The 23,114-nt window shown below is 31.5% G+C and overlaps 3 protein-coding genes across 5 annotated transcripts in view; 2 read left to right on the forward strand and 1 right to left on the reverse strand.

Annotated features, from left to right (window-relative positions):
- Window positions 1-1,492, forward strand: part of LOC133190440 (ankyrin repeat and fibronectin type-III domain-containing protein 1-like) — a 78,396-nt gene extending 76,904 nt beyond the window's left edge. Inside the window, exons 24-25 of one of the 3 annotated variants that reach the window (XM_061326082.1) lie at window positions 272-372; window positions 497-1,492. In XM_061326082.1, coding sequence (XP_061182066.1) covers window positions 272-372; window positions 497-1,243 — 848 coding nt within the window. In that variant the 3' untranslated portion in view covers window positions 1,244-1,492. The remainder of the gene's footprint in view (window positions 1-271; window positions 373-496) is intronic. The other 2 variants (XM_061326083.1, XM_061326084.1) reach the window with 2 other exon arrangements.
- Window positions 1-23,114, reverse strand: part of LOC133190446 (charged multivesicular body protein 5-like) — a 445,151-nt gene that overhangs the window by 121,976 nt on the left and 300,061 nt on the right. The gene's annotated exons all lie outside the window — the stretch shown is intronic.
- LOC133190939 (uncharacterized) lies at window positions 19,693-20,711 on the forward strand. The gene is made up of 2 exons (XM_061326620.1): window positions 19,693-19,735; window positions 20,363-20,711. The coding sequence occupies exons 1-2, from the start codon at window positions 19,694-19,696 to the stop codon at window positions 20,702-20,704; spliced, it is 384 nt and encodes a 127-aa protein (XP_061182604.1). The 5' UTR covers window position 19,693; the 3' UTR covers window positions 20,705-20,711.

Genomic DNA, 23,114 nt, shown 5'->3' on the forward strand with positions numbered 1-23,114 from the left:
ATTTTTGAATGCTACTAAATTCAATTCTCAGTGCTTAAACACTATATCTCAGTTCATTATTAATGGGTATTTTACTGTAGATGTACTTTTTTTCCATGTAGGATTAATTTATGAATCTTGTAATGCTACTTTTGAAGAAGTTTATCAAGCAATGCTTTTTTGACAAGTGCAAAGCTTTGCCTCATTGATCTAGGACTTTAAAATGCAAGTCTTTTTAATTAAATTCATTTTGCTGATTTTAAAACTGACAAAGTAAGATATTTCCTTACAGTCCACATGTGTACATACCAGCCACAGCTCATCAACAGATACTCAAGACTTTCCTCAATACTGGATATGGATCTCTGTCTTGCCCAACAAGTTCAGCGTGAGGTGAGGCTTCTCAGTCTTAGGACAAATGGAAAAATGACTTGCTACTAATTTTAAGTTGAAGTAAATCATACTTTCAGTTTTTATCTATTATTTAAATTTTCATCATAAAATTTTGTGTTATTAGGCCTTTTCAACAGAGGAGCTCACACCAGCAAGAGAGAGAGTGGAGAAATTGTCCAACATAATGACCACACTGGACAAGAGCTGGAAGTCCACTCGATGGATAATGGACATTATTACTTATGCAAGAGACAAGAGTATGAGAGGAGGCATTCTGATGAGTGAAGTTACTTCACCACCCAAAGATGTGTTCAGTACTGAGCTAGAAAGTCCTAGCCAAGTCGATCTGTTTGATAATAACAACTCACAGTCTGGCTGTCCTTCTGTGGCTTGTGATTCAAATGAAATCAGTGTTGGAAAAGACAACATAAAAATTGCCAAATTCTATGATCCAAACGAGGAGGTGCCAAAGACAAATGGACACGTTAAAAAGGAGACAGCTGAGAGTGAGCCTAGTGCAGTAAGCTCGGGTATTTTACAAGTGTACGCTGCCTACGAGACGGGGTTGTCTCGAGGCACCAGGGTAAGGTTACATGTGACTGAGAAAACAACATCTAGAGAAGTGATAAATCTAGTGGTAAGACAGCTAAATAAAACCTTGACTCAGAAAGGACACTCAGAACCTCTATATGGGGAGGATCAGTTGGAGGAGTTTTGTCTGGTGGCAGTAATCGGTGCTCGGGAGAGAATTCTGAGGGACGACTATCAGCCCCTTCAACTTCAAAATCCCTGGACTAAAGGTCGGCTCTATGTCAGGATGAAGAGTAATTTGTTGGCTGCTATCCAGCAGGGTCACGCCACAGAAGTATAAATGGACAGTGCTTTATAGTTGACCTACAATCAGTGGACACTAAGCTTTATTGTCATCCAATCATTCCTCCCCGCCTGATTGTTGGGTCATTTTTCTTTTTCCATTCCAATCTTTAAGTCAATTTGTCCATTTTGTGTCCATTTTCATACAATTTCAGTGAAGAATTACTAGTCAGTATAAACATCGGGTAAATCATTAATTAATATATTTCACTAATTTATTAATTTAATTTTTTTCTTTATACAAATTAAATTGCATGTATCAATTTTCTTTGAAATTTTATTAAGTTATTTAATTTATTATTAACCAGTATTTCATCTGCATGTTTATATGTCAGATACATGAAAATTTCAGGTGAAAGAAAAAACCTATATGGTCTTCCAAATTACAAAATTTAAGAAAAATAGGGAAAATGTGCTACAATTTAAGTTTTCATTGTTCTTTTGGAGTGTAATTTAATCATATATGAAATGGAAAAACCAAAATATATTTGTTAAACATTGATCAAGATATCTGAATTTCTTGATCTTCATGTGAATGTGGGTTGTTTTCACCCTTGATTTTTTTTATAATTTTTTTTTTTTCTTGTTTTTTTTTTTAATTCTTTCTTTCTTCTTCTTATTTTTTTTTTTTGCACTGTTCCAAAACTACAATGGTGATGATCATGATGTCCCTACCATGTTCATGCATTTTATTTTGTTAAGTATAGATATGACAAAACTAATTAAGTTAATTGAAAATTATGTTGTCCTTAATGGTTTTGGAATAAAAGTATCAAAACATTCACTAGATTTACAGTGACTTACAAAATGTCTTGATGCTTTGTCAACAACCATCTGAACTCTTGTATTAATTCAATGAAATTAAATTTGGTAATTCAGCCTTCTGTTCAATTATAGATATCAAAACAACCAGGAAACACAGTAAAACTATAATGTCAGAATATTTATTGATGCAATTTTTTTTTGTCCTTGAAATTTCTTGTACACCCCCAGTCAATTCTGTGAAGTAGATGTATGAGAAGCCGCCTGTGATACTATTTATTTTGTACATCTTTTCTGTTAGCTTGTGTTTTGAAAAGAGCTAAATAAAAATGAAAAACAAATTAATACTTTTTATTATTGTCGTGTAGATGCTTTGGAATTGATTGATCTTGAGGCACTGAGGAGTGGAGAAAGCTCCAATTCCTCCAATGTGTAAAATGATCATGCAGTATTTATCAGATCTATCAAAAATTATTTTGCAATGCTGATGGTAATAAATGCCACCTTAAATTTTTTTTTTTTTTGAAAAGTGTAAGAAAAATTCTATAGTTCAATTCAGTGTTGGGTATATGTATGTAATATGCGATATTATATCGCCATGGTTTTAGGTGATAAAGAAATTTTAGTGGGTCAGTGGTATATTTCATAGATGAAAGTTCATCTTTTATAAGAATTTTGTGGATTACTAGTCATTATTGACACTGTAATAATGAACCAACAAAATTCATGAGTCGATATTTCAAAGGAGAATTTAACAACGAACAATCCAAAGTTTAAAAATCCCTGTAACAGTTTGACAAATGTAACTCTATATCTTACAGGTATAAAATTCTTACCTCGTAAAATAGATTTAACAAATCATGGTGTCCTATAAAAAACAACGTGTTTGGAGGTGTCCATTTTTCAAATTGTACCTAAATTTGTTAGTGTGATTAAGCCTATGAACTAAGGTAATATGTGACAAAACATTTCGTCGCCTTCTAATGACAGTGTGCACCCAGAAACATTAAAAAACATACATATATATATGGAAAGCCGTAGGGTACCCCCACATTATTATTATTATTTTTTCCTATATAACTATACCAAAAATAATGATCTCATACAAAAATAAAAATCTTGCTTTTTTACAACATTATTATTTTTCTGCAACAATAATAATTTGGGTACCTCCACATTATTATTATTCCTATATTTTTATAATTGTACCACAAATTAATAAAAAAAAATAATAATAATAATAAAAAAAATAAATAAAAAAAAATAAAATAAAAAAAAAATCTTTGCTTTTTTTTTTTTTTTTTTTAACAACATTATTATATTTCCCCGCAAATATTACAATTATCACGTTTCCATACTATACTTATGGAAAGCCGTAGGGTACTTTCCATATATATATAATATGTCTCTGATGCACCTACATGTAACCTCCTCCGTCAGGGCAAGTATTGTAGTCCGTAAGTACATTTCACACCAGTACATTTTATTACATTTTCAAAAGTGAAATAATGTAATTTATTTACTGAATAAAAGTAATATTCTGACACAGTGTGAAAGGATATCAAAATGGTATTCTCACAGTGTGAGAATATCAGAAGTGCGGCAAAACTTACGATTTTCCTTCCCTTCACGAATCCCTGGCCTGTTCTAAGATAGAGTTAATGAGCCATCCTGACAGATTCGCACTCGTGAAAATATCAAAAAATCCTGTCCCACTCGTGAAATAAATTTCATATTCATCTACAAAACATTGAATATTCTCTATGTATCTGTTTTGCTCAAGATGTAAATATTTCAATAAATATACAAAATATAATATACGAGTATACTTAGTGCTGTGTTGCATGGTAGTACAAGATACAAGATATTTTATTTACCAATCAAGGGCCCCGAGAGGCATTTCCACATATATAAATGCACAATTTAAACATAATTCACGATATGCACTGTTTTTATATAAATAAATAAATATATAAACAGTTACATAAACAGTTATATAACATTGTATTCAGCGTTAATAATCATAGACAATACCAGTGTCAAGTGTCCAAATTATTGTCATGATCCCAAGACAATACAAATATGTTATGCTACAACATGTTCATACATGTATTTATACATTTGTATGGGTTTTTTTCCTTTAAAATTGTAATATATTTCAGGGGGAAAAAAATACAATAAAGTAAAAATGGAGAAAAGGCATGCATGTACATGGTGACAGATGTATTTATACATTGGTTCTTTTACCATTTTCAGAAATAAATTTTCCAAGTAAGCATAAAATTTCTTTATTTTCATTATTCAAAATCCATACAAGTTTTTCAGCAGGTGTCAAAGAAGAGAAATTTGGGTTGATTTTTGAAATTGTTTCCATTAATTGCAACCTTTCATTCTTATATTTTGGACATATAAGCAAAAAATGCTGTTCATCTTCAACCTTCTGCGTATTACATTGAGAACACTTTCTAGATTCAGGGGGAAGTCCTGCATATCTTCCCCTTTCAATATTTAATTGATGTGCAGAAATGCGTAGTTTAGTTACATTTTTCCTCTGATCATAGTTATTGATAATGTTGAGATAGTGTTCTCTTCCAAAGTTGTTTTTGAAAGTGGAATAAGTTCTTAGTTTGCCATTATTTTGCTCTTTATTTTCTTTATACCATAGGTTTATAAAATACTGTCTTATAATACATGATGACTTCTTTTTAAATGAATAAATGCTTTGTTTTGATAAGTCGATATTTTTTAAATCAGATAACTGACTCAAAATTGTCTGGATGGATGCAAACCATGATGGTTTATTGTGTAGAAAGAGGCTTTTTGAGACTGAATACGCTTCCTTGAGTAGGACAAAAGATGGATGTAATGTTTCAAGTCGAAACCAATAACTTAGCATAGCTTTAATAATTCTATAATACAGTGGAAATCTACCTAGCTCAGATAGAACTGCAAAGTTAGTTGACTTTCTATGCACACCAAGAATAGCCTTGCAGTATTTAATGTGCATTGTTTCACATTTTAATTTGTTAAACATTTTGTCCATTGTAATATCTTTGTTTTTAAATTTGGAAGCAAAGGGGTTAAAAGTCCCCCAAATTTCACAACCATACAGAAGAATTGGAGCAATGGTATGATCAAATAAATGAAGACTAATATTGACATTATGACAATTGGACATAATTTCTCTCTGTAATTTTGAACATGCTTTCAAGGCCTTTTTATAAAGTTCATTTTGAGCAAAGGTAAAAGAACCTGAGTTACAAAAGTAAATACCAAGATATTTGTATTGTTGAACACATTCAATCAGCTTATTTTGAAAAGAAAAAATTTCTGATATTTTTTTTTTCCAGCTCTGTTAAAAATCATAATTTTTGTCTTGGATAAGTTAACACTAAGACACCAGTCATTACAATATTTTCCAATAAATCAAGTTTTGATTGCAATCCATTGGAAGTACTTGATAGCAAGATTAAATCATCGGCATACATTAAACAGTGAATTATGTGATCATTAAGAGTAACAGAATCTAAAGAGGTATCCATGTATTTTGGCAAATCATTTACAAATATTTTAAATACCGGTAGGTTTGGACTTAAGTTATCCCCTTGCTTAACACCTTGCTGGATTTGAAAAAAATCAGTGATTCGATTATGGATTTTTATACATGAAATACTTCTTTGATACATTTCTTTGACAATATTGTAAAACTTCTGTCCAACTTCTATTTGAAGAAGTTTAATTTTAATCCCAGTATGTATAACAGTATCAAATACCTTATGAAAGTCTACAAAACATGCATAAAGTTTCCCATTCTTTTCATTGCAATATTTATCAAAAATACATTTTAGAATAAACATATGATCACATGTTCTAGCTTTCTTGGTAAATCCTATCTGACAATCATCAATAATTTTGTTTTCCACAAGAAACTTGTCTAGTCTACTATTCAAAACACTATTAAATTTTTTTCCTATTACACCTGTTACAGTAATCCCTCTATAGTTATTTGGATCATTCTTATCACCACCTTTATGAATTGTGGATATATATCCACATGACCATGCTTTGGGATATCTCCCGCTGGACAAAACCATATTGAATAATTTAACTAGACTGAATAGTAAAACATGCTGTCCACATTTTAACATACTATTGGAAATATCATCTAAACCAGGGGACTTATTATGTTTAAGTTTAGCAATTGCCTGAGATATTTCAGACTGTTTTATTATTGCGGTAAAAACAATTTCGACCTTACCCAATACATTAGATCGAAAATGATCTTGTGAAGTGTTCACGTTATTCGAAAACAGTAGAAGCTAAAAACAGTAACACAGATTACAAAATTTCTTAAAATTCTTTACACTCAACAAGATTAACTTGAAACTTAAAGTTTTTTCAATAATATTTCTTATAATGTGAGAGTTGAGATCATTAAATTGAGGGCAATATGTACTGAGACAAGCCTGCCTTTTTCCCTGCAAATGTACCATGTACATACAACATGATCTGCGAACATTTGTACGTTTTGTCGCCAAAATATTGTTTGGAAGAATGTTTTACTGGGGTCGTAAATAGAGAGAGATTCTTCGTCTCTTATGCAATTCGTATATGAATTGACATACATTGTTCATGTTATGTGCGTGTCACCATTCTCCCTCTCAATATCAACATTTTATTGCCGGTGCTTCTTTGGAGTTAAAAATTAATTTTCCTTTGATGAATTTGTGATCTTATGAAGTGAAGAATGGTATAATTTTCGATATCATCATCCATATTACTGTAACGCAAACGTCGGGACAACAGTATTTGCAGTGCTGCCAGACGAATGCATGAGGGTAGGCACATATTGTCGCCGGCGGCAGTACGTACTTTGTCGGCAATGATACGCGCTAGCGGACGATAATATATGTGCAGTGCTGTCACCGACGACAATCTGTACAATGCGACAGTATATGTATATGTACCATCACATGTGTCAAATCTGAGGAGTTTTACTTTTTCACAAAAAATGGAGCAGATGCCATGAAGAGAAAAAAAATACATGTACTCTAGATAGGCTTTGACGTTTTAGCCACAGTTGCCTTTCCTAGAGGTGAGATTCTGAATCCTCGTGTAATTTTAAACAAAGAATCATGTAAAAAAAAAAATGTAAAGGAAATCGATCCATTAATTTTATACTGAATATGCTTCAAAAGTCATTTTTAGTAGGCAATGATATAATGTTTCTCTCTAATAACAAATGTATGACAACCTAGCCACCCCATATGTCGAAGGCCTAACTTCAAACCAAGTTGACAATTTAGTGAGATCCATGTCCCTTTTTTTTTAAGTTTTAAGGTAGTCCGATCCTCAGGTTCTGAAGAATAGGAGTTAATTGAAAATGTTCACAAAAATCAAAAAAAAAAAAAATGTCTCTGAAATCTCAAAGTAATATGTATTTACCATCATGTGGTATTTCTCCAAAGTTCATCATTATAGTTATTCATAGGAAATATGATAAAATCTCTAAATATATTTTCAGGAAATTCGAATAAAAATACCCAGTATGCAGTTTTTAATTGAAATTGATCAACAAATATATTTTAGGTTAAAAACTGTAGGTATCCAGACATTCGGAGAAAATTGTATTTAACAGTAAACGTATATATGTAAATACACAAATTGGGGTTGTACGATTTAAACTATAAATCAACTGTTAATAAAATAATAATATAGTCTTATGTGTGGTTGAATACTGAAAAGCTGACAAAATCTAAGAATTAAAAGTAACGCAATTTTTCAATTCATTTGGTCTGTTGTACGTATAGTATCCTCATTCTACAATATCATTAACCCCTAGTTTTAATTAAATGTAATTAAATAAAATCTATGTATACCGACATGCTTTTAAAACGTCTGTGGATAAATAAACGAATTATCCTGTTGGGATGATTATTTAATTAGAAGTTTGCAGTAATTATCTTAATCGCAGATATCAAATATTAACGGTGCGTTTTTGTTTATTCAGAAACTCTTTGATTCTCGTGAAATATCCTTAATTTGGACAATTATAAACTCAAGATTGATATAAATGTGTTTTACTTCACTTGATCTAAGTTCACTTGAAGTCTTAAGTACATTTAGTAGTATCCTATGCAATGGAGTCCATAGTTCACACCAAGAAGACCAAAGGTATGAATAAGTACAAGACATGTATTTCATTTTTTTTAAAAAGTCATTTAATCTATATTTATGAAATAAAAAAAAAAACAACTTTCAAAAATTATGTATAATTTTGAAATTGTATAAAATTTTCAATGTGTACAGAAGGAAACTTAGGAAATTAATTTCGTTAAAGGCCGCTTCATCCACTAAAGTTTACAAAATGTCAATACGAAGTCCTTTTTATTCATTCTTATTTATTATATAATTTCAACGATTGAAATGCCTTTTTTAAGGAAGCTCTAAACATTGCTCATTGAAGAGTTCTAATTCCCTAGTAGTTTTGTGCAGATAGAGTGATCTGTCCTTTGATGTAAATTGGAATGAACGGAATTTTACAGTCAATGGCAAAATTTAAAATAAATTAAAGTATTATAAACATAACATTAGACCAAGATAAAGTAAATGAAAACAATATTTTGCATTTGTATTTTCCCACTGTAGGTATTCTTTTGACATTATATTACTGCATTGTTCCTGGAGAAATATTAATGTAGTATGCACCTTATGTTAAAAAAAACCAACTAGATAAACTCAGTATGTAGCTTTTATATAATACAATTTTCTGTCTAAAAAGACTTTTCATTAGCATTTACACCTATCCTAAGCCTCTAAGACACTGAAAGCTGTGCGAGTTATCGCGTATTTCTTATTGCCGAAAATTTTCTTTTTTTCCTATTTTTATATATGTAAGTAGTGCACCTTTAGTCTGAGCGCTATCTCGATTTCGATTTAATATGTTCAAAATTCATACTAAATCAAGTACCTGAGTACTTTAAAAAGCAGTCATAGGCGTCGGAACCGGGGGTGGGTGGGGGGGGGGGGGGCTAGGGGGCTTAGGCCCCCCAACTTTTTTTGCAAAGATAGACATAATATAGGCATTGAAAATTGGGCTTACCTTTTTTTGTTGGTTTAGCCCCCCCCCCCCTTTCAATTAGCCACCCCACTTTCAATTTGCTTCCGACGCCTATGGCAGTATCATAATCTATCATTCCTTCTGAAATTAAAAATGTTTCATTGCTTAATATACGAAGCAGTAAAGAGAAAAGGTTCCAATCAGCAGATTAGAACCTAACCTTAAAAAAAATCTTAAGTACCCGACACTATTCGAAAATGGAACTCATTGAAATTAGAAGTCAGAGAATCAGTCAACTTTTTAGACTGGAAGAAACAATCCTAGTAGACAACACATCTGTTGCTATGGAGTTTATAGTGACACTTTGTCTTATGAACTGCATTATTTTATCAACAGTTCATACATTTATTAACGAATCTGGAAAATATGTTTAACATTTCAATTTATTTATGCCATTTGCAAATATTTTTTACTATGTTATCATTATGACAATTGTACTAACTGTATCAAGTTTACTAACACCAGAAGAACTTGCAAGTTGACATAACTTGTTTCCAACAAATAATTTGTGTTACACAATAAAACATGTTCAAATCAAGTCTCGATCCCCAATTAATTATAAAAGGGCATATACACAATATAAGGCTGTTTGGAAAACTAAATAAAGTATCCGGGAATAGGAGTAAATCATACGGCTTATTAACGAATAACATAACATGCTTAAAACGGGGAGCGCATAAAATATAGGAAATAATACCTAAATCGAAGGTTTTTAAAATGCTTGGAAAGAAACACTCTGATTTATCTGTCAGAATTTTCTCAATCAGAGAGATACAGATCTGCAACTACATTCAACAGTGTTCAAGGCTTCAAGCGTATGGCGTATTAAACATTTCATCATTATACAAATAATGTGTTGTATTTAATAAAGTTTAATAAAGTTTTGATATTGATATTTGAAAACTTATTATTCATATTAAAATTATTTATTCATATTCGTAAAGATGTGATTTGTAAGTGAAATTTTGTGATTTGTATTTTATGAATTGTTATTCATATCGCAGGTACTTGTGGACAGGAACCCCCCCCCCCCCCCCCCGGTATTCAACCCAGGGGCTTGTTGGACAAATTTTTTCACAAATTATATTTATTACACTTATTCCTCATGTATACCTTAGGAAAAAATCGTGAAAACCCCAATATAATCGTTCCACACAAAAATACCCCACTATACATTATAAGAGAGATGTATAGAGGGGTATTTTTGTGTGGAACGATTATTTTTGGGTTTTCACGATTTTTTTCCTATGGTATACATGATACCATATTCCATAATCTTGCGATTTCTGAGCAAAATTTTGTGATTTATATGCAAAACGACTGGTATTCATATTCAAAAATTTATGTATATGCACAATTTTGCGATTTATATTCGAATAATTCAATTTTCTCTACGTTCATAATTTTGGACCTTTGATATTGTGACACCATTTTCCCTTAAAATTCGAAAAAATTGCCCTTTTTACTTCCTCTTACTTTTTTTGTCGACTATACATGTAAACATATACATATACCTGCAAGTAAACCTTTAGAATAATTGCCCCCCCCCCTCCATTTTTATAATCACTGCTATATTTTCCATTGTTGCTGGCATTCAATGCATGCAACTTTATACCTCTAGTCTCATAGATATGTGCATGTAAAGCCAAATTTGACAAAACTTGAATGTTTGAAAAAATGTTAGCGCTAATCACACGCCATCTTGAACAGGCGCATCCGTACAAAAAAAAATATACGAAGACAAAGTAAAGAGTTGTGAAGGTGAAAATGCGAAGAAGCGATATAGTATCGTTCCTTCGCAACTTTGCCCTCTGACTTCGGACTTTTTTTTCTCCGCCTTCGTATTTTGTTCTCTGCTTTGCACCTTTACTTCGCCCTCCGCCTTCGCATTTTTGCGGCGTATTCGTAACTAATTCGCACTTTTGCCTCCGCAACTTCACACTTTCGTGTCTTCGCCCTGAAGGCGAAAATGCAAAGGTACGAGTGGTCCCATAGGAACACAATATATATATATAATTCAATTTTAGTGACAAACGTGCTACTTTATATGTACATACCCGTTACCCAACAAACTCAAGAAATTGTGCACAAAAATTGTTGAGTTTTAATATCGATTGGAAATTAAATTTTTTTTCTGGAACAGATTCTGAAGCCTGTAGTACACACAGTGGATATTATTCTCTAAAAAGTTATTTTAAAAAAATTGCAAAAAAAATCTCTATTGTAAGTCTCTCTATAATAATTTACTATAAGTTTATCAATTCAGTAAGATACAAAATCAGCACGCGCTTGCAACTTCTTAGTAAACGATTGATCAACAGTCATATATACGTGGAGTGGAGTGCCACAGAAAGTTAGAAAGGGATATCATCAGTTTTAAGTAGAATATTGGAAATAACATGCTTGATGATACACATTAGTATATGTACAATTTGATTGTCAATTACCCCCCCCCCCCCTCCCCTTTCCGTTCCCTATTTAATTGCAGATGGAAACAAATACAGTCATGTAATCAAATTGCAGAATATCTCAGTCCCTTTTTCCTTATAAGATATATTAAGTTTTTATTTTCTAGTTTTGCTATGAAATTTATGTAATTATGTTACTTTTGAGCATAATAAGCAAATATAGTACAGAGTTATGCCCCTTGCTATCCCCGGCTTTAATCAAGAACAGCACTTTCACCACTTAATTTGTCTTTTTTTTCAGTTGAACCACCGGGTAGCTTTTTCTTAAGAACATTATAAATAAGATATTTCTTTCGAAATTATAATCGTCACACTGCTCAACGCGTTATCGGCTATTCGGTTGTTATCGGGTATTCGGTGGATAACAACTTTTGACAGGTTAGTAAATTGTTGCAAATAAACATTGTAATAATAGAAACAGAGAATGTTGATTGTGCTTTTTGTGAACAAGAATGAATACAGATACAAAATAAAGCCCCAATATGTCTTATTATAGTATTTGTGAGTCTTGGGAAGACTTTAAAAGTCAAATTTGTTATATTTTGCAAGTTTTTGTCCGATTGGCATTGCTGCATATAGCCTCTTTCTTCAAAATCCTTATATTTATCTAACATTAGTTATTGTCCACAATGTGACATCGTCTGAATCTCGCAAAGATGCAATTAAAGGGTAAAAATTCCCGTTTTTTAACTTTTAGGATGTTATCGGAAATACGGTTGAATGGTTCACTTTGTTATCGGAAATGTCGGTTTTTGTTATCGGAAACAAAGATTTTCATAGGTTAGGAAAATGTGAAGAAACAACAGAAAACTTCATTAAATCTAAATATTAAAAATGGCAGGCACACAATTCGAAATTTTGGCTATCATTTGTCTCTTTTTAGAATACTTAACTTCAAAAAAAAAGAGTGTTTTTGGCATTTCTCATAATCACTGAAATGTATATAATCTTGACCTGTTCGAAAATATGGTATAAGTTTTAAAATCTCTGAATTATAAATCTCTATTGTAACCAAAATACAGATTCCAGATTTAATTATTGCGATTCTTACATTGCATTATTCGCAATATAAAAGACTCGCAATAATTGCTGAATTCACAGTAATTTATTCTTAGTTTTCTGTGATTGCCTTTCACAGTTACGACTGTTCTTCGCTTTTGCCTCTGTTTTGCTTGCTTCGTCTTTATTCGTTGACTTCGCATTTTTTATCTACCCTTAACCGCCTTTTGTTAGTACTAAGTACATACATGTTTTAGTTCGGTATCAAGCAATTAAAGAATCTAAACTCAAGGGTGGTTTAATGAATTTCCCAAAAGGGTGTTAAGCCAAATATGACCTAGAATTCTAACTTTTGAGGGGAAAAAAAGAGGTTGACTTTACTAGTTTTCAAAAAGCGTTACTGACGGAAGGAAATTATGAAGATAACAAACAGTAATAAAGCCCAAGTCTATTGTCACAATATAAGTGTATTGACACAATATAGATTTGGAACAGAGAAAAAACGGACCTCTAAAAACATCAGAGGTTGGTTTAGTGGCCAAGAAGGAATAAACACCCCCTGTCGATCGGTCACACCCACAGTGTGCTCTGTATCATTATCGGCCAAATGGAAAACCCGTAGATAATTCAGTGTGTAGGTGGAGCTCATGCCTGGAGCTGGAGGGGGGGGGGTAGGGAGGTTTGAACCTCACCTGGAATTTGCAGAGTTATTGAATTTTATACTCAAGCAAATTAAAAAAACCCTTGGCATCCCCCCCCCCCCCTTCATTGAAAACGCAGATCACTGTTTGTAGAAAAAGTTAAACATATGAAGAAGTGAAGTGAATCGACCAATCCCCCCCCCCCCCCAAAGTGTTTTTCACGTTTGGGAAATTTAACGTTTTTTTAATTTAATTTATAAAGAAATATTTCTTTGCGATATGCACCTCATTCTACTTCCTCTATTTTAAACCTTAAAATCAAATGGTTTGATACAAACAATGTTATTGCTCTATATTGGACATAAAAACATTTAGCCTTCTAGGCTCATTTGGTCACTTGAAGTGACGATGTTTTTTTCAAAAATGACATACTAGTATTAGATCGGAAGACGTGACTAACTAAAGCAACTATAGATTTGTTATATACATGTCATATATATATAATGTTTAATGGAGAACAGAAAAATGATTGAACAGATAGGGAGTTAAATTATAAAATCATAATTATAATAATTATTCTTATTTATATACATGTACGAGTATCAAAACAAAATAACAATGGAAAGCTGGAAAATTTAAAAAAAAATTACTTAAGGTAGTCCGATCCTCGACAGTTATGTAATTGAAAATGCTCACAAATATATCTCTGAATTCACAAATTAATGTATATTTACCCACTGTATTTCTTCAAAGTTAATCATTATAGTTTATCATATTACATGTACATAGGGAAAATTATCAAATCTCCAATATATTCAGAAGACGAATAGAAACATCAACTATGCATTTTCTAATTGAAAACTGATCAAAAAATATATTTTAAGTTAAAAAATAATAGGTATCCAGGCATTTAGGGAAATTTGCATGTTTTTTAAAAAATACTTTTTTTTGGTTTTACATGTATAGGTCTTCTATTTTCTTCCAAAATTTATGTAATACATAGTGTAAAAAGCTTGTGCTATCATCGCAAGACATCACAAATCACTTCCAATTTCATATTATGCTAAAAAGCACTGGTGTTTAAGGTTAAACTCAAGAAAATCCTATTCATCTAAAACTGTATTTACTTTTTACTTGTATAAGGAACAAATGTCAACTTTTTACAAGACCCTTTCTAAGACTTCAAAAACCTCATATTAAGATGCATAAAATGGAAATTGTTGCATGAATAGTTTTCAATTTCAAGCTTCATGTTGAGACTTTTTAAATTAAATAATAATTTTAAGAGTTATCCTTCATGGCTGAGGATTGCATATCCTTAAACTCATTATGTCTGCTATTTTTAAGGATTGACGGATTATAAATTACTTTTTTCCCCAATCTATTTCTAAAGCTGAAAGAAACTTTTTAACCTGAGTTTCCGATAACGTACACACGTAAAAACCGAATTATCCGGCAACATCAACCTTGTTGACGATAACATGTTTTAACCTAACGAGACATTTTAGATGCCTGTTAACTAACCCTTCATTTGGATTTTTGATCTCAGTCTGCTTATCTTCAGGTATATGATTGTCCATAGAATAAATAAACCGTTTTGTTTTATAGAATAATCTGATTTTGACTTCTACAAAAGCTAAAATGTGATGAAATATTCCGAAATTTTAATAAAATATCATTTGATAAAGCTGTATATCCTTAGAAAGAGAGTGATTTGTTTTGTTCTTTTTGCTGCTGAAAGCATAATCATTTATCTGCCTAAGATCACAAACTTTGTTTGCTGAAGTACGCAATTATCGTTGAATTAAGAAATTTAAAATCACCTATGTTTTCTAAACTATGCTTTCCTTGTAACAACCGAATAGCCGATAACGCGATCGTGGGCGAACAAAAAAAGAGATTTATAGAAGCTTGATTTAAACATGAAAAGACAAGGTGTCATAATAAGATACTCAATGTTAATCTTTAGAAGCGTCAAAAAAGAGGGCGCCAGACACCCATCCCAGAAAAATCAAATACAATACAAATAAAAAAAAATTGTATAAAATGCGTAAAAAAATTTCATACTTCGAAATACTTATTAAATAACTATAAACAGACCATTTGAGAGGGAGAGGGGGGGGGGGATTTATGGTATGGAAAAATCATAATTGCTCCCTTTTCCCTAAGAAAAATGCGATGCTTTAAGTCACTTATCGACCCCTACATCTACCGAACTTATCAGAGAACGGATAAATTAAAAAAATGTGCTATTAAACAATCATTCCTCCATTGTCTCTATCTCTTTCCCTTTTATAACATTAACGAGGACCTTTGGGAACAAAAATCTTTAAATCGTCTATATCTCAGATCCGGAAGTGACGTCATCACCGAAAAGTTATCCCACCAGATTCAGATAATTATTTTTCATACTTAAAATTTGCAAGAATATTGACCAAGCCGTGCACATTTTTTTTCAAAGTGCTTTAATATGGTCGATATTAAAGGTGCTTGGACACAGATTTGAAGTTAATATTTTCTCAAATTTTCTGTATAATTTCATGACTTATATGTTGCTATAGCATTTCATACTAAAATATAATAAAAATCTTATTTCATCTCAAAGTTATTAAAACTTCGAATTTCTGTGCGCGTTGGATTGACACACCCTTGCGCTTTCACATATTTTAATTTTATTCTTAATACTTAAGAAAAGTGGCAATTTTGCTGTGTATTAATGAAAAATATTAAACTATAACCCAGAAAATTCAGAGTAGAAATGTTCGAAAGCAAAATCCACTCACAACTTATTGTAAGTCCGTGCTCAGTGGTGTGTGCAGAGTTTAACAGTTGAACACACCCGGTGAATCGTAAACATTAACAATAACAGAGCTCGTGCCCTGTTTACAAAAATACGTTTCACGGGTGTGTTCAATTTTTTTAAACTCTATACACATCACAGAGCACGGACTGACAATACTGCTGAGTTGGTTTTGCTTTCAAACATTTCTACTCTGAATTTTCTGGATTATAGATGTAATATTTTTCATTAATACATAACAAAATCGCTTTTTTTCTTAAATATTAAGGATAAAGTTAAAATTGTGTAAGTGCAAAGATGTGTTAATCAAACCCGTCCCGGAATTCGTAGTTCCAATAATTTCCAGATAAAATAAGTTTTTAATTATATTTTCGTGTGAAATGCTATTGCAATATATAAATCATGATATTATACAGAAAATTTGAGAAAATATTAAGTTCAAATCTGTGTCTAAGCACCTTTAACGCACTTCGAAAAGAATTTTTTTTTCCAAAGTGCGTTAACTTGGTTCCAAATTTAACGCACTTTGAAAACATTTTTCAAAGTGCGTAATTTTTTTTAAAGTGCGTTGTAACAGTGGCCCCATCCGAACTCCATATTTACGGTGTGTTCCCGTTTATCACACATTTGTTAAGTGGGTATAGAACAATAGGTGTGAAATATGTTTTGATAGGAATTATAATCTGATCTCCATCTGGGATTTACCTGGAATTATGTTCCCCAAACGAAGTTTGGGAACATATTGTTTTTACTCTGTTTCTTATTATTATTATTATTATTATTTTTCTTTTCTGGGTACTTTTTTGTCCGTGAGTGATCTCCGAAACTACACATCCGATTGAGGTGAAACCTTTTTAGGGTTAATAGGAATGTTATGTAGATTTGCGGAACGAAGGTCATTTTGCGCGCACGCGCATGCACGTGCGTGCGCATGCAATGCGTAAAATGACCAATATACTTGATATAGCTGTAACTTTTATATTTTTTGATGAAATGCTTTGATACTCAGAATATAAGGATATATTAATAGTGTAGACAAGATGACATGGTCAGAATGCGCATGCATGCACGTGCGCGCATGCGCATTGATTGAAATAACCAATACAATTGATATAGACTTAACTTGTACATTTTTTGATGAATTGCATTGAAACTCAGAATATAAATATATAGTAGAAGTGTACACAAGAAGATTTGATCAACTCACGCATGCATGTACGTGCGTGCACGTGCGCGCGCGTGCAATGAGTAAAATGACAGATATACTTGATATAGCTATAACTTTCAGGTCTTTTGATGAAATGCTTTGATACTCAGGATATAAGGATATATTAAAAGTGTACACAAGATGACATGGTCAGCGCACAGATGCATGCACGTGCGTACGCGTGCAATGAGTAAAATTACCAATATGCTTGATATAGCCATAACTTTTACATTTTTTGATGTAATGCTTTGATACTCAGAATATATAGACATATTATAAATGTAGACAAGACGAGATTGTCAGCATGCACATGCATGCACATGCGCGCGCATGCAATGCTAAAATGACCAATATACTTGATATAGCTGTAACTTTTATACTTTTTGATGAAATGCTTTAATACTCAAAATATGTAGATATATATATACTGTTGACAAGATGATATGGTCATCATGGACATGCATGCACGTGCGCGCGCTTGCAATGCGTAAAATGACAGATATACTTAATATAGCCGATTTTTTTTCATCTTTGATGAAATTTGAATATAAAGATATATTAAAAGTGTAGACAAGTTGACATGGTCATTTTGTACATGGATGTCCGTGCGCGCGCGTGTAATGCGTAAAAAAACCAATATACTTAATTGCCTTATTTAATGAAGCTTACAGGGAATAAGACACCGAAACGAAGTTGGGGAGCGTTTGGGGAACATCTGTAACGGTCCCCGTTACAATTAATACTAGTTACCTGTATTTTACCAATGCATTATAATATACATTTAAAAGAATAAATTTTGAAAATTTAACTAGTCGAACCCATCTGAAGATGAAGTCGATTTTCTAGACAAATATCCTTATCGCAGTTCACTCTGTTTTTTATTTCAAAAAGATAAAATGAATGAGTAAATGAATTCAATCTTAATTAATAAAATTTCTTCCTATTCTTTCTGTAGATTTCTTCAAATTCATACCTAAGATATAGACTATAGCAATTAAGTAATTATCTTACCTTGGCAAATTCCCGTTTTGCACACTTTTTATCCTGAAATTCAAATGTGTGCAAACCGGAAACAAACCATATTTACTTATGTAAGGACGCTTGTATAAAATATTGAAATATTCAAGAAATCTTATGTTATACATGTTTTTAATAAAACTTGTTTTCAGGCAGCATGCACATCTTCGAAAACTTGTTATTCATATTAGATTTATATTCATAGACTTGTGAATTATATTTAGTTTTTTTTAATTTATATTCGATAATTGTTATTTAAAGTCATGTCATAAATGTATGAATTATATGCAAAAATTTGTGATTTGTTGATATTCATATTTAAAGACTTGATATTAAACAAAAAAACTTGTGATTCATATTCTGTAATTTTGTGATTTAAAGGCGATAATCTTGTAATTTTGTGATCTTGTAAAGGTATATATTCGAAAACTTGTTATTCATATTCATAAAGTTGTTATTAATGCAAAAATTTGATTCGATAAGGCCAAGCTTAAAAAAAAACCTCTGATTGCAGTTGCCAACCTGTAATTTTTAGTGGGTAGGTAGGAATTTTATGTAGGAATTTTTGAAAAAAAATGTTCGATAACAAATCATAAGGATTTTCATAGAGCTACTAAAGTAAATAAGATCCATTTATTTTAAGCTATTAATTATTTGATAAAAACAAAAATAGAAAATGAAACAGTTTCAATATTCCGAAAACTGGAATCTTACCCCCACCTCCCAAAAAAAATTACCTGAAGAAATGACTCAATTTTTTTTTCTGGGGGGGGGGGTTCGACTGCATTTTAAGTGGGTCGGTAGGCAACTACAGATAGACATTTTTGGAAGTTTTTTTTTAAGTTTAAGGGCTACTCTGGTGATTTATATGCGAAAAGTCCTATATCCCCCCCCCCCCCCAAAAAAAAAAAAAAAAAAAAAAAAAAAAGATTCATATCTAAAAGTACAATGTATTGTGATTTATATGCAATAATCTTGTGATTGAAACGCATATAGTTTAGTGTTTCATTAATATTAATTTTCCTGTTCAAATTTAATCTCTGTCCACTGTAGAACAACTAAAAAAAATTTAAAGTTTTTTTTTTAAATAAAATTTTATGGATATTGATGTCCCATTAACTCAAACAAACAAGGTTGCCATTCGTCACGTTTGGTATGCCAAACTTAAAGTCAAGATTGCATGGCAAATCTATCGATATACCCTGGTCTGTCATGATTCATTCTCTAATACAACAATAAATGCAATATCTCGATCTAAAAAGTCGACCGAAAGGGGCTAATTTTTACAATTTAATTTTCTGAAACATTGAGGAAAGTGCAACTAATTGTTTCTTAAATTTCCTAGCGAAAAGACCAAGACTTTCGCAGAGGACCGTCCACACTCTGGAGTACTTGTTTCAGATGACCCCTTATCCAAGAAATGAGGATTTACAGATGGTTGCAGAAGACAGTGGTGAAAATATTAAAAGACTAAAGGTAATCTTAGTAAAATCTAAAGACTAGAGATCCAAAGCAGTCTTTTTCTGCGATTGACTCTTTTAACAAAGTTTTCCATTTTTCTTTTTCGAGGGCTATAAACTCTTCTTTTTTTTTCAAAATCTGAAACAAAAATTATTAGTACCACGTAATCAACAAATCTGCTTTAAGTCTTAAAATAACTCTTTTAAACATATAGTTAGGTTCATTAAATAGAATTGAAATAATCATGCTTCGTGCATGAAAAAGCCTACCATCTCTTCAATTCTTTTTTTAAGGATACATGAATCAATAATCTGATAAACAGATAGATACAATTGAAACAAATGAAGTTATTTATAAATTTTTAGAAGTTTTTTTGAATTTCAAAAAGTTCACCTCTAGCTATGCTCCACAGAGTACGTATCCTGATTGCAACTGCACTAATTATAATCTGTGAGTGTCCAAGATTTTAATGGAACACATTAAAACAGTTTTTCTCTCCCATGATTTCAGTTGTAGGAATATTGGTGTTAAATTGTCACCATTGCAAGTACTAGTATGGACTAATCAATCACTGGGGGATTTTCTTGTCTAAAAATATATATAAAAAAGTTAATTTTAAAGTTGTTTTTGTTTAACTTTTAGACGTGGTTTATGAACAGAAGAACAAAAGCCAAAGGACTTGCTGGTAAGAAGTCGACAAAGAGAGAATCAACCATTCATCGTAGTTCTCGGAGACCAAAATCAAACGTGGATTGGGGAAAACCCTGCGAAGAACAGTTCTTTTCTAAAACTTCTGAAAGTTTTAAAGTTCCTGCTGAAGGTCTCGCAAGTGAAGAAGCAGACAAGAAACAGACTGCTGTGTGTATTCCAAGCAGAACACACCCGATGACTTCCGATGTCATGGACGATCTGCTGCTTGAACGTGATTCTGTACTGATACAGGACAAAGAGTACCACGAGATGATGTGTGACTCCGATTGGTGAAGATGACTTGACCCAGGATGATGCGATTCCGGTTGGTGGAGGTGAAATGATCCGAGATAATGTGCTATTCCGATTGGTGAAGATGTATTGACCAATATCATAGTCACAATCAGCGCTGGAGAATCGCAAGAATTGCCCTTTTTCCTCATTCTAAGGAAAATACTGACTTAAAATGACTTGATTGGCAATCAGTGATTCACTTTATCTGAATTTTTATTCGATGTCAAAAACGAGTAAATAGAGTATTGCTGTTTCTTTGAAGAATGATGAAGATGCATGTATATATTTGTACAGTTTTTCTGGATTACTTTTTCCGATGACATTATTTCTTAAAAGACAGATGTATGTTGAATTGTATGTTGAATTGTGGTCATAGGCGACAGGAAAAAAAGTCATAGTCTGACTAGGTTACTGACAAGGATATTTCTGAGAGAAAACAGATTTTCATAGGTGATTTTTGAGATTTTTTTGGAATATGTAATGAGTTTCTTTTGATAATTTGCTTAAGTTTGATGTTAACATCTTTATTTTCTGGATCATCATGCACAATTAATTTTTTTGTATAATGCTCAAAACAATAAAAATGTATACATACATGTATATGCTAGAAAAGATATCACTGATCGTTATTTATAAAGTCTCACTAGAAGTTTATAATAAATGGTACATGTGTACGATATGACAATGTTATTTACAGTAGATTGGGAAATTTATACGATGGTTTTAATTTCACTAGGTTCACGACCTTCCATTTTACGTGAAATTTAAAACTAGTGAAAAGTTCTGGCGATCAGTTCACACAGTAAATTATCTGTAACAAGGCAGAGGACAGACTGTGAAATAAAAACTATTGCAATTGGTTAACCCCCAAGATATCGTTAAAATTTAGCACAGAAGAATTAAAACGACCTATAAAAAAATTATGCAGCTTTTACTCGCCGCTTTATGGAGAAAAAAAAACAATGTACAAAGAAATGAAAGAATTAAGTATTTGCTCAAAATCATTTCTAACTTTAACCAATGCAAAATCAATACAGTGAAAATATATATACAGTGTAAAAACATATTAATTAATCATAAATACAACGCGCATTGATGAAGTTTTCCGTACAAGTTTCTTGGGCATGCATGCATCGATCAAAGATAAAAAAAAAAATATGATTCATTTCTTAAATCAAAGTATTCAGATGCAAAGAGAACAGAACTAATAATTTACAAGTGGGACAAGACCGTTTTTACATGAAACCAAAATAGTCAAAACAGAAAAATTACAAATTAGAACATTATAATTCTCAGGCGACAAATTCTTCACTCGGAATAAATATAAGAATATGATACAAGTAAGAAATCTTAACCACATCACCTCAATCAAAACAGCTTATTTGGAATAAGATTTTTTATTTTAGATGAAACTGAAAAGATTTTTCCCTAATATTTCCATGTATAAACAATAATATCTTTTAAAGCAATAAGTATATGCTTGGAAAAAGCTTTTTGAGAATAGTCTTTTGCTGCTTTAATGAGTATTATTACAGTTTGCACTGATGTAAGAGTACAGCTTTAAGTCAAATTTTAACGTGACTACAAAATTAAGAACAGAATTATATATTTATAAAAATTTATAGAATTATATAAAAATAAATATTGATACATAGTGACCTTTTTTTCTCGTTGCTGGTCATGGAAATAATAATTATATTTCTACTAAAGTGAAAAAGAAGGGGGGGGGGGGGAATAAAATCGCAGCTTGTAAAATTGATTTTCCTTAAGTGCTGAAAATAGAAATCAATGATATTCAGTTATAAAAATCAGACCCAGATAATTGAAAAATTAATGATACAATTCTAATATAAAATATACACCAAGTGTTGATGTAACTACAGTGGTAATCATTACATCTAAACTGTAAATTTTTAAAGACGCGATTATTTCATTTTAAAACTAAATCCAAACAATAATGATTTATTTTCTTGTAAATTATATAATTTGCACCAATTTAACATAAATATTCTCGAAATCTTTATCGCATAAAAAAAAAAATAAAAAAGTTAACTAAAAAAAAAAACTCAAAAAATATATAACAAATAAATAAATCAGCAGCAGTTTTATTACGTTAAATTATAAAATTTTACCAGCGTACTCTAAAGTATACTCTATTGTACTCTAGCGTACTCTGTTTAGTAGGATAGGTCGTTAGTACATCAGTTTTTGTTGTAAATATATACATGTAAATATTTTGTGCTGTTAATAAAATACAATTGTTGCCATAATAAATACTTGTTAATTTGCAAACTCTTGTTATTAAAATTCTTGGTTTGGTAAGTCACTTACGTGACTAATTGAAATACACAGGCTTATTGGTTAGTAAGAACTAGGAATAAAACGCGAAGTTCTAGTTCTATTATTGATA

This window comes from Saccostrea echinata, unplaced genomic scaffold (assembly GCF_033153115.1).
Source record: "Saccostrea echinata isolate AGI-Se365-2 ecotype Australia unplaced genomic scaffold, CSIRO_AGI_Sech_v1 ptg000022l, whole genome shotgun sequence".
NCBI classification, from domain to species: Eukaryota; Metazoa; Mollusca; class Bivalvia; order Ostreida; family Ostreidae; genus Saccostrea; species Saccostrea echinata.

Bases quoted from the DNA above. Each gene is read 5' to 3' on its own strand.
- LOC133190939 (XM_061326620.1), top strand. From the start codon at position 19,694: ATGGTTGCAGAAGACAGTGGTGAAAATATTAAAAGACTAAAG. The intron at 19,736-20,362 runs GTAATCTTAGTA...TTTAACTTTTAG, and splicing joins AAAATATTAAAAGACTAAAG to ACGTGGTTTATGAACAGAAG.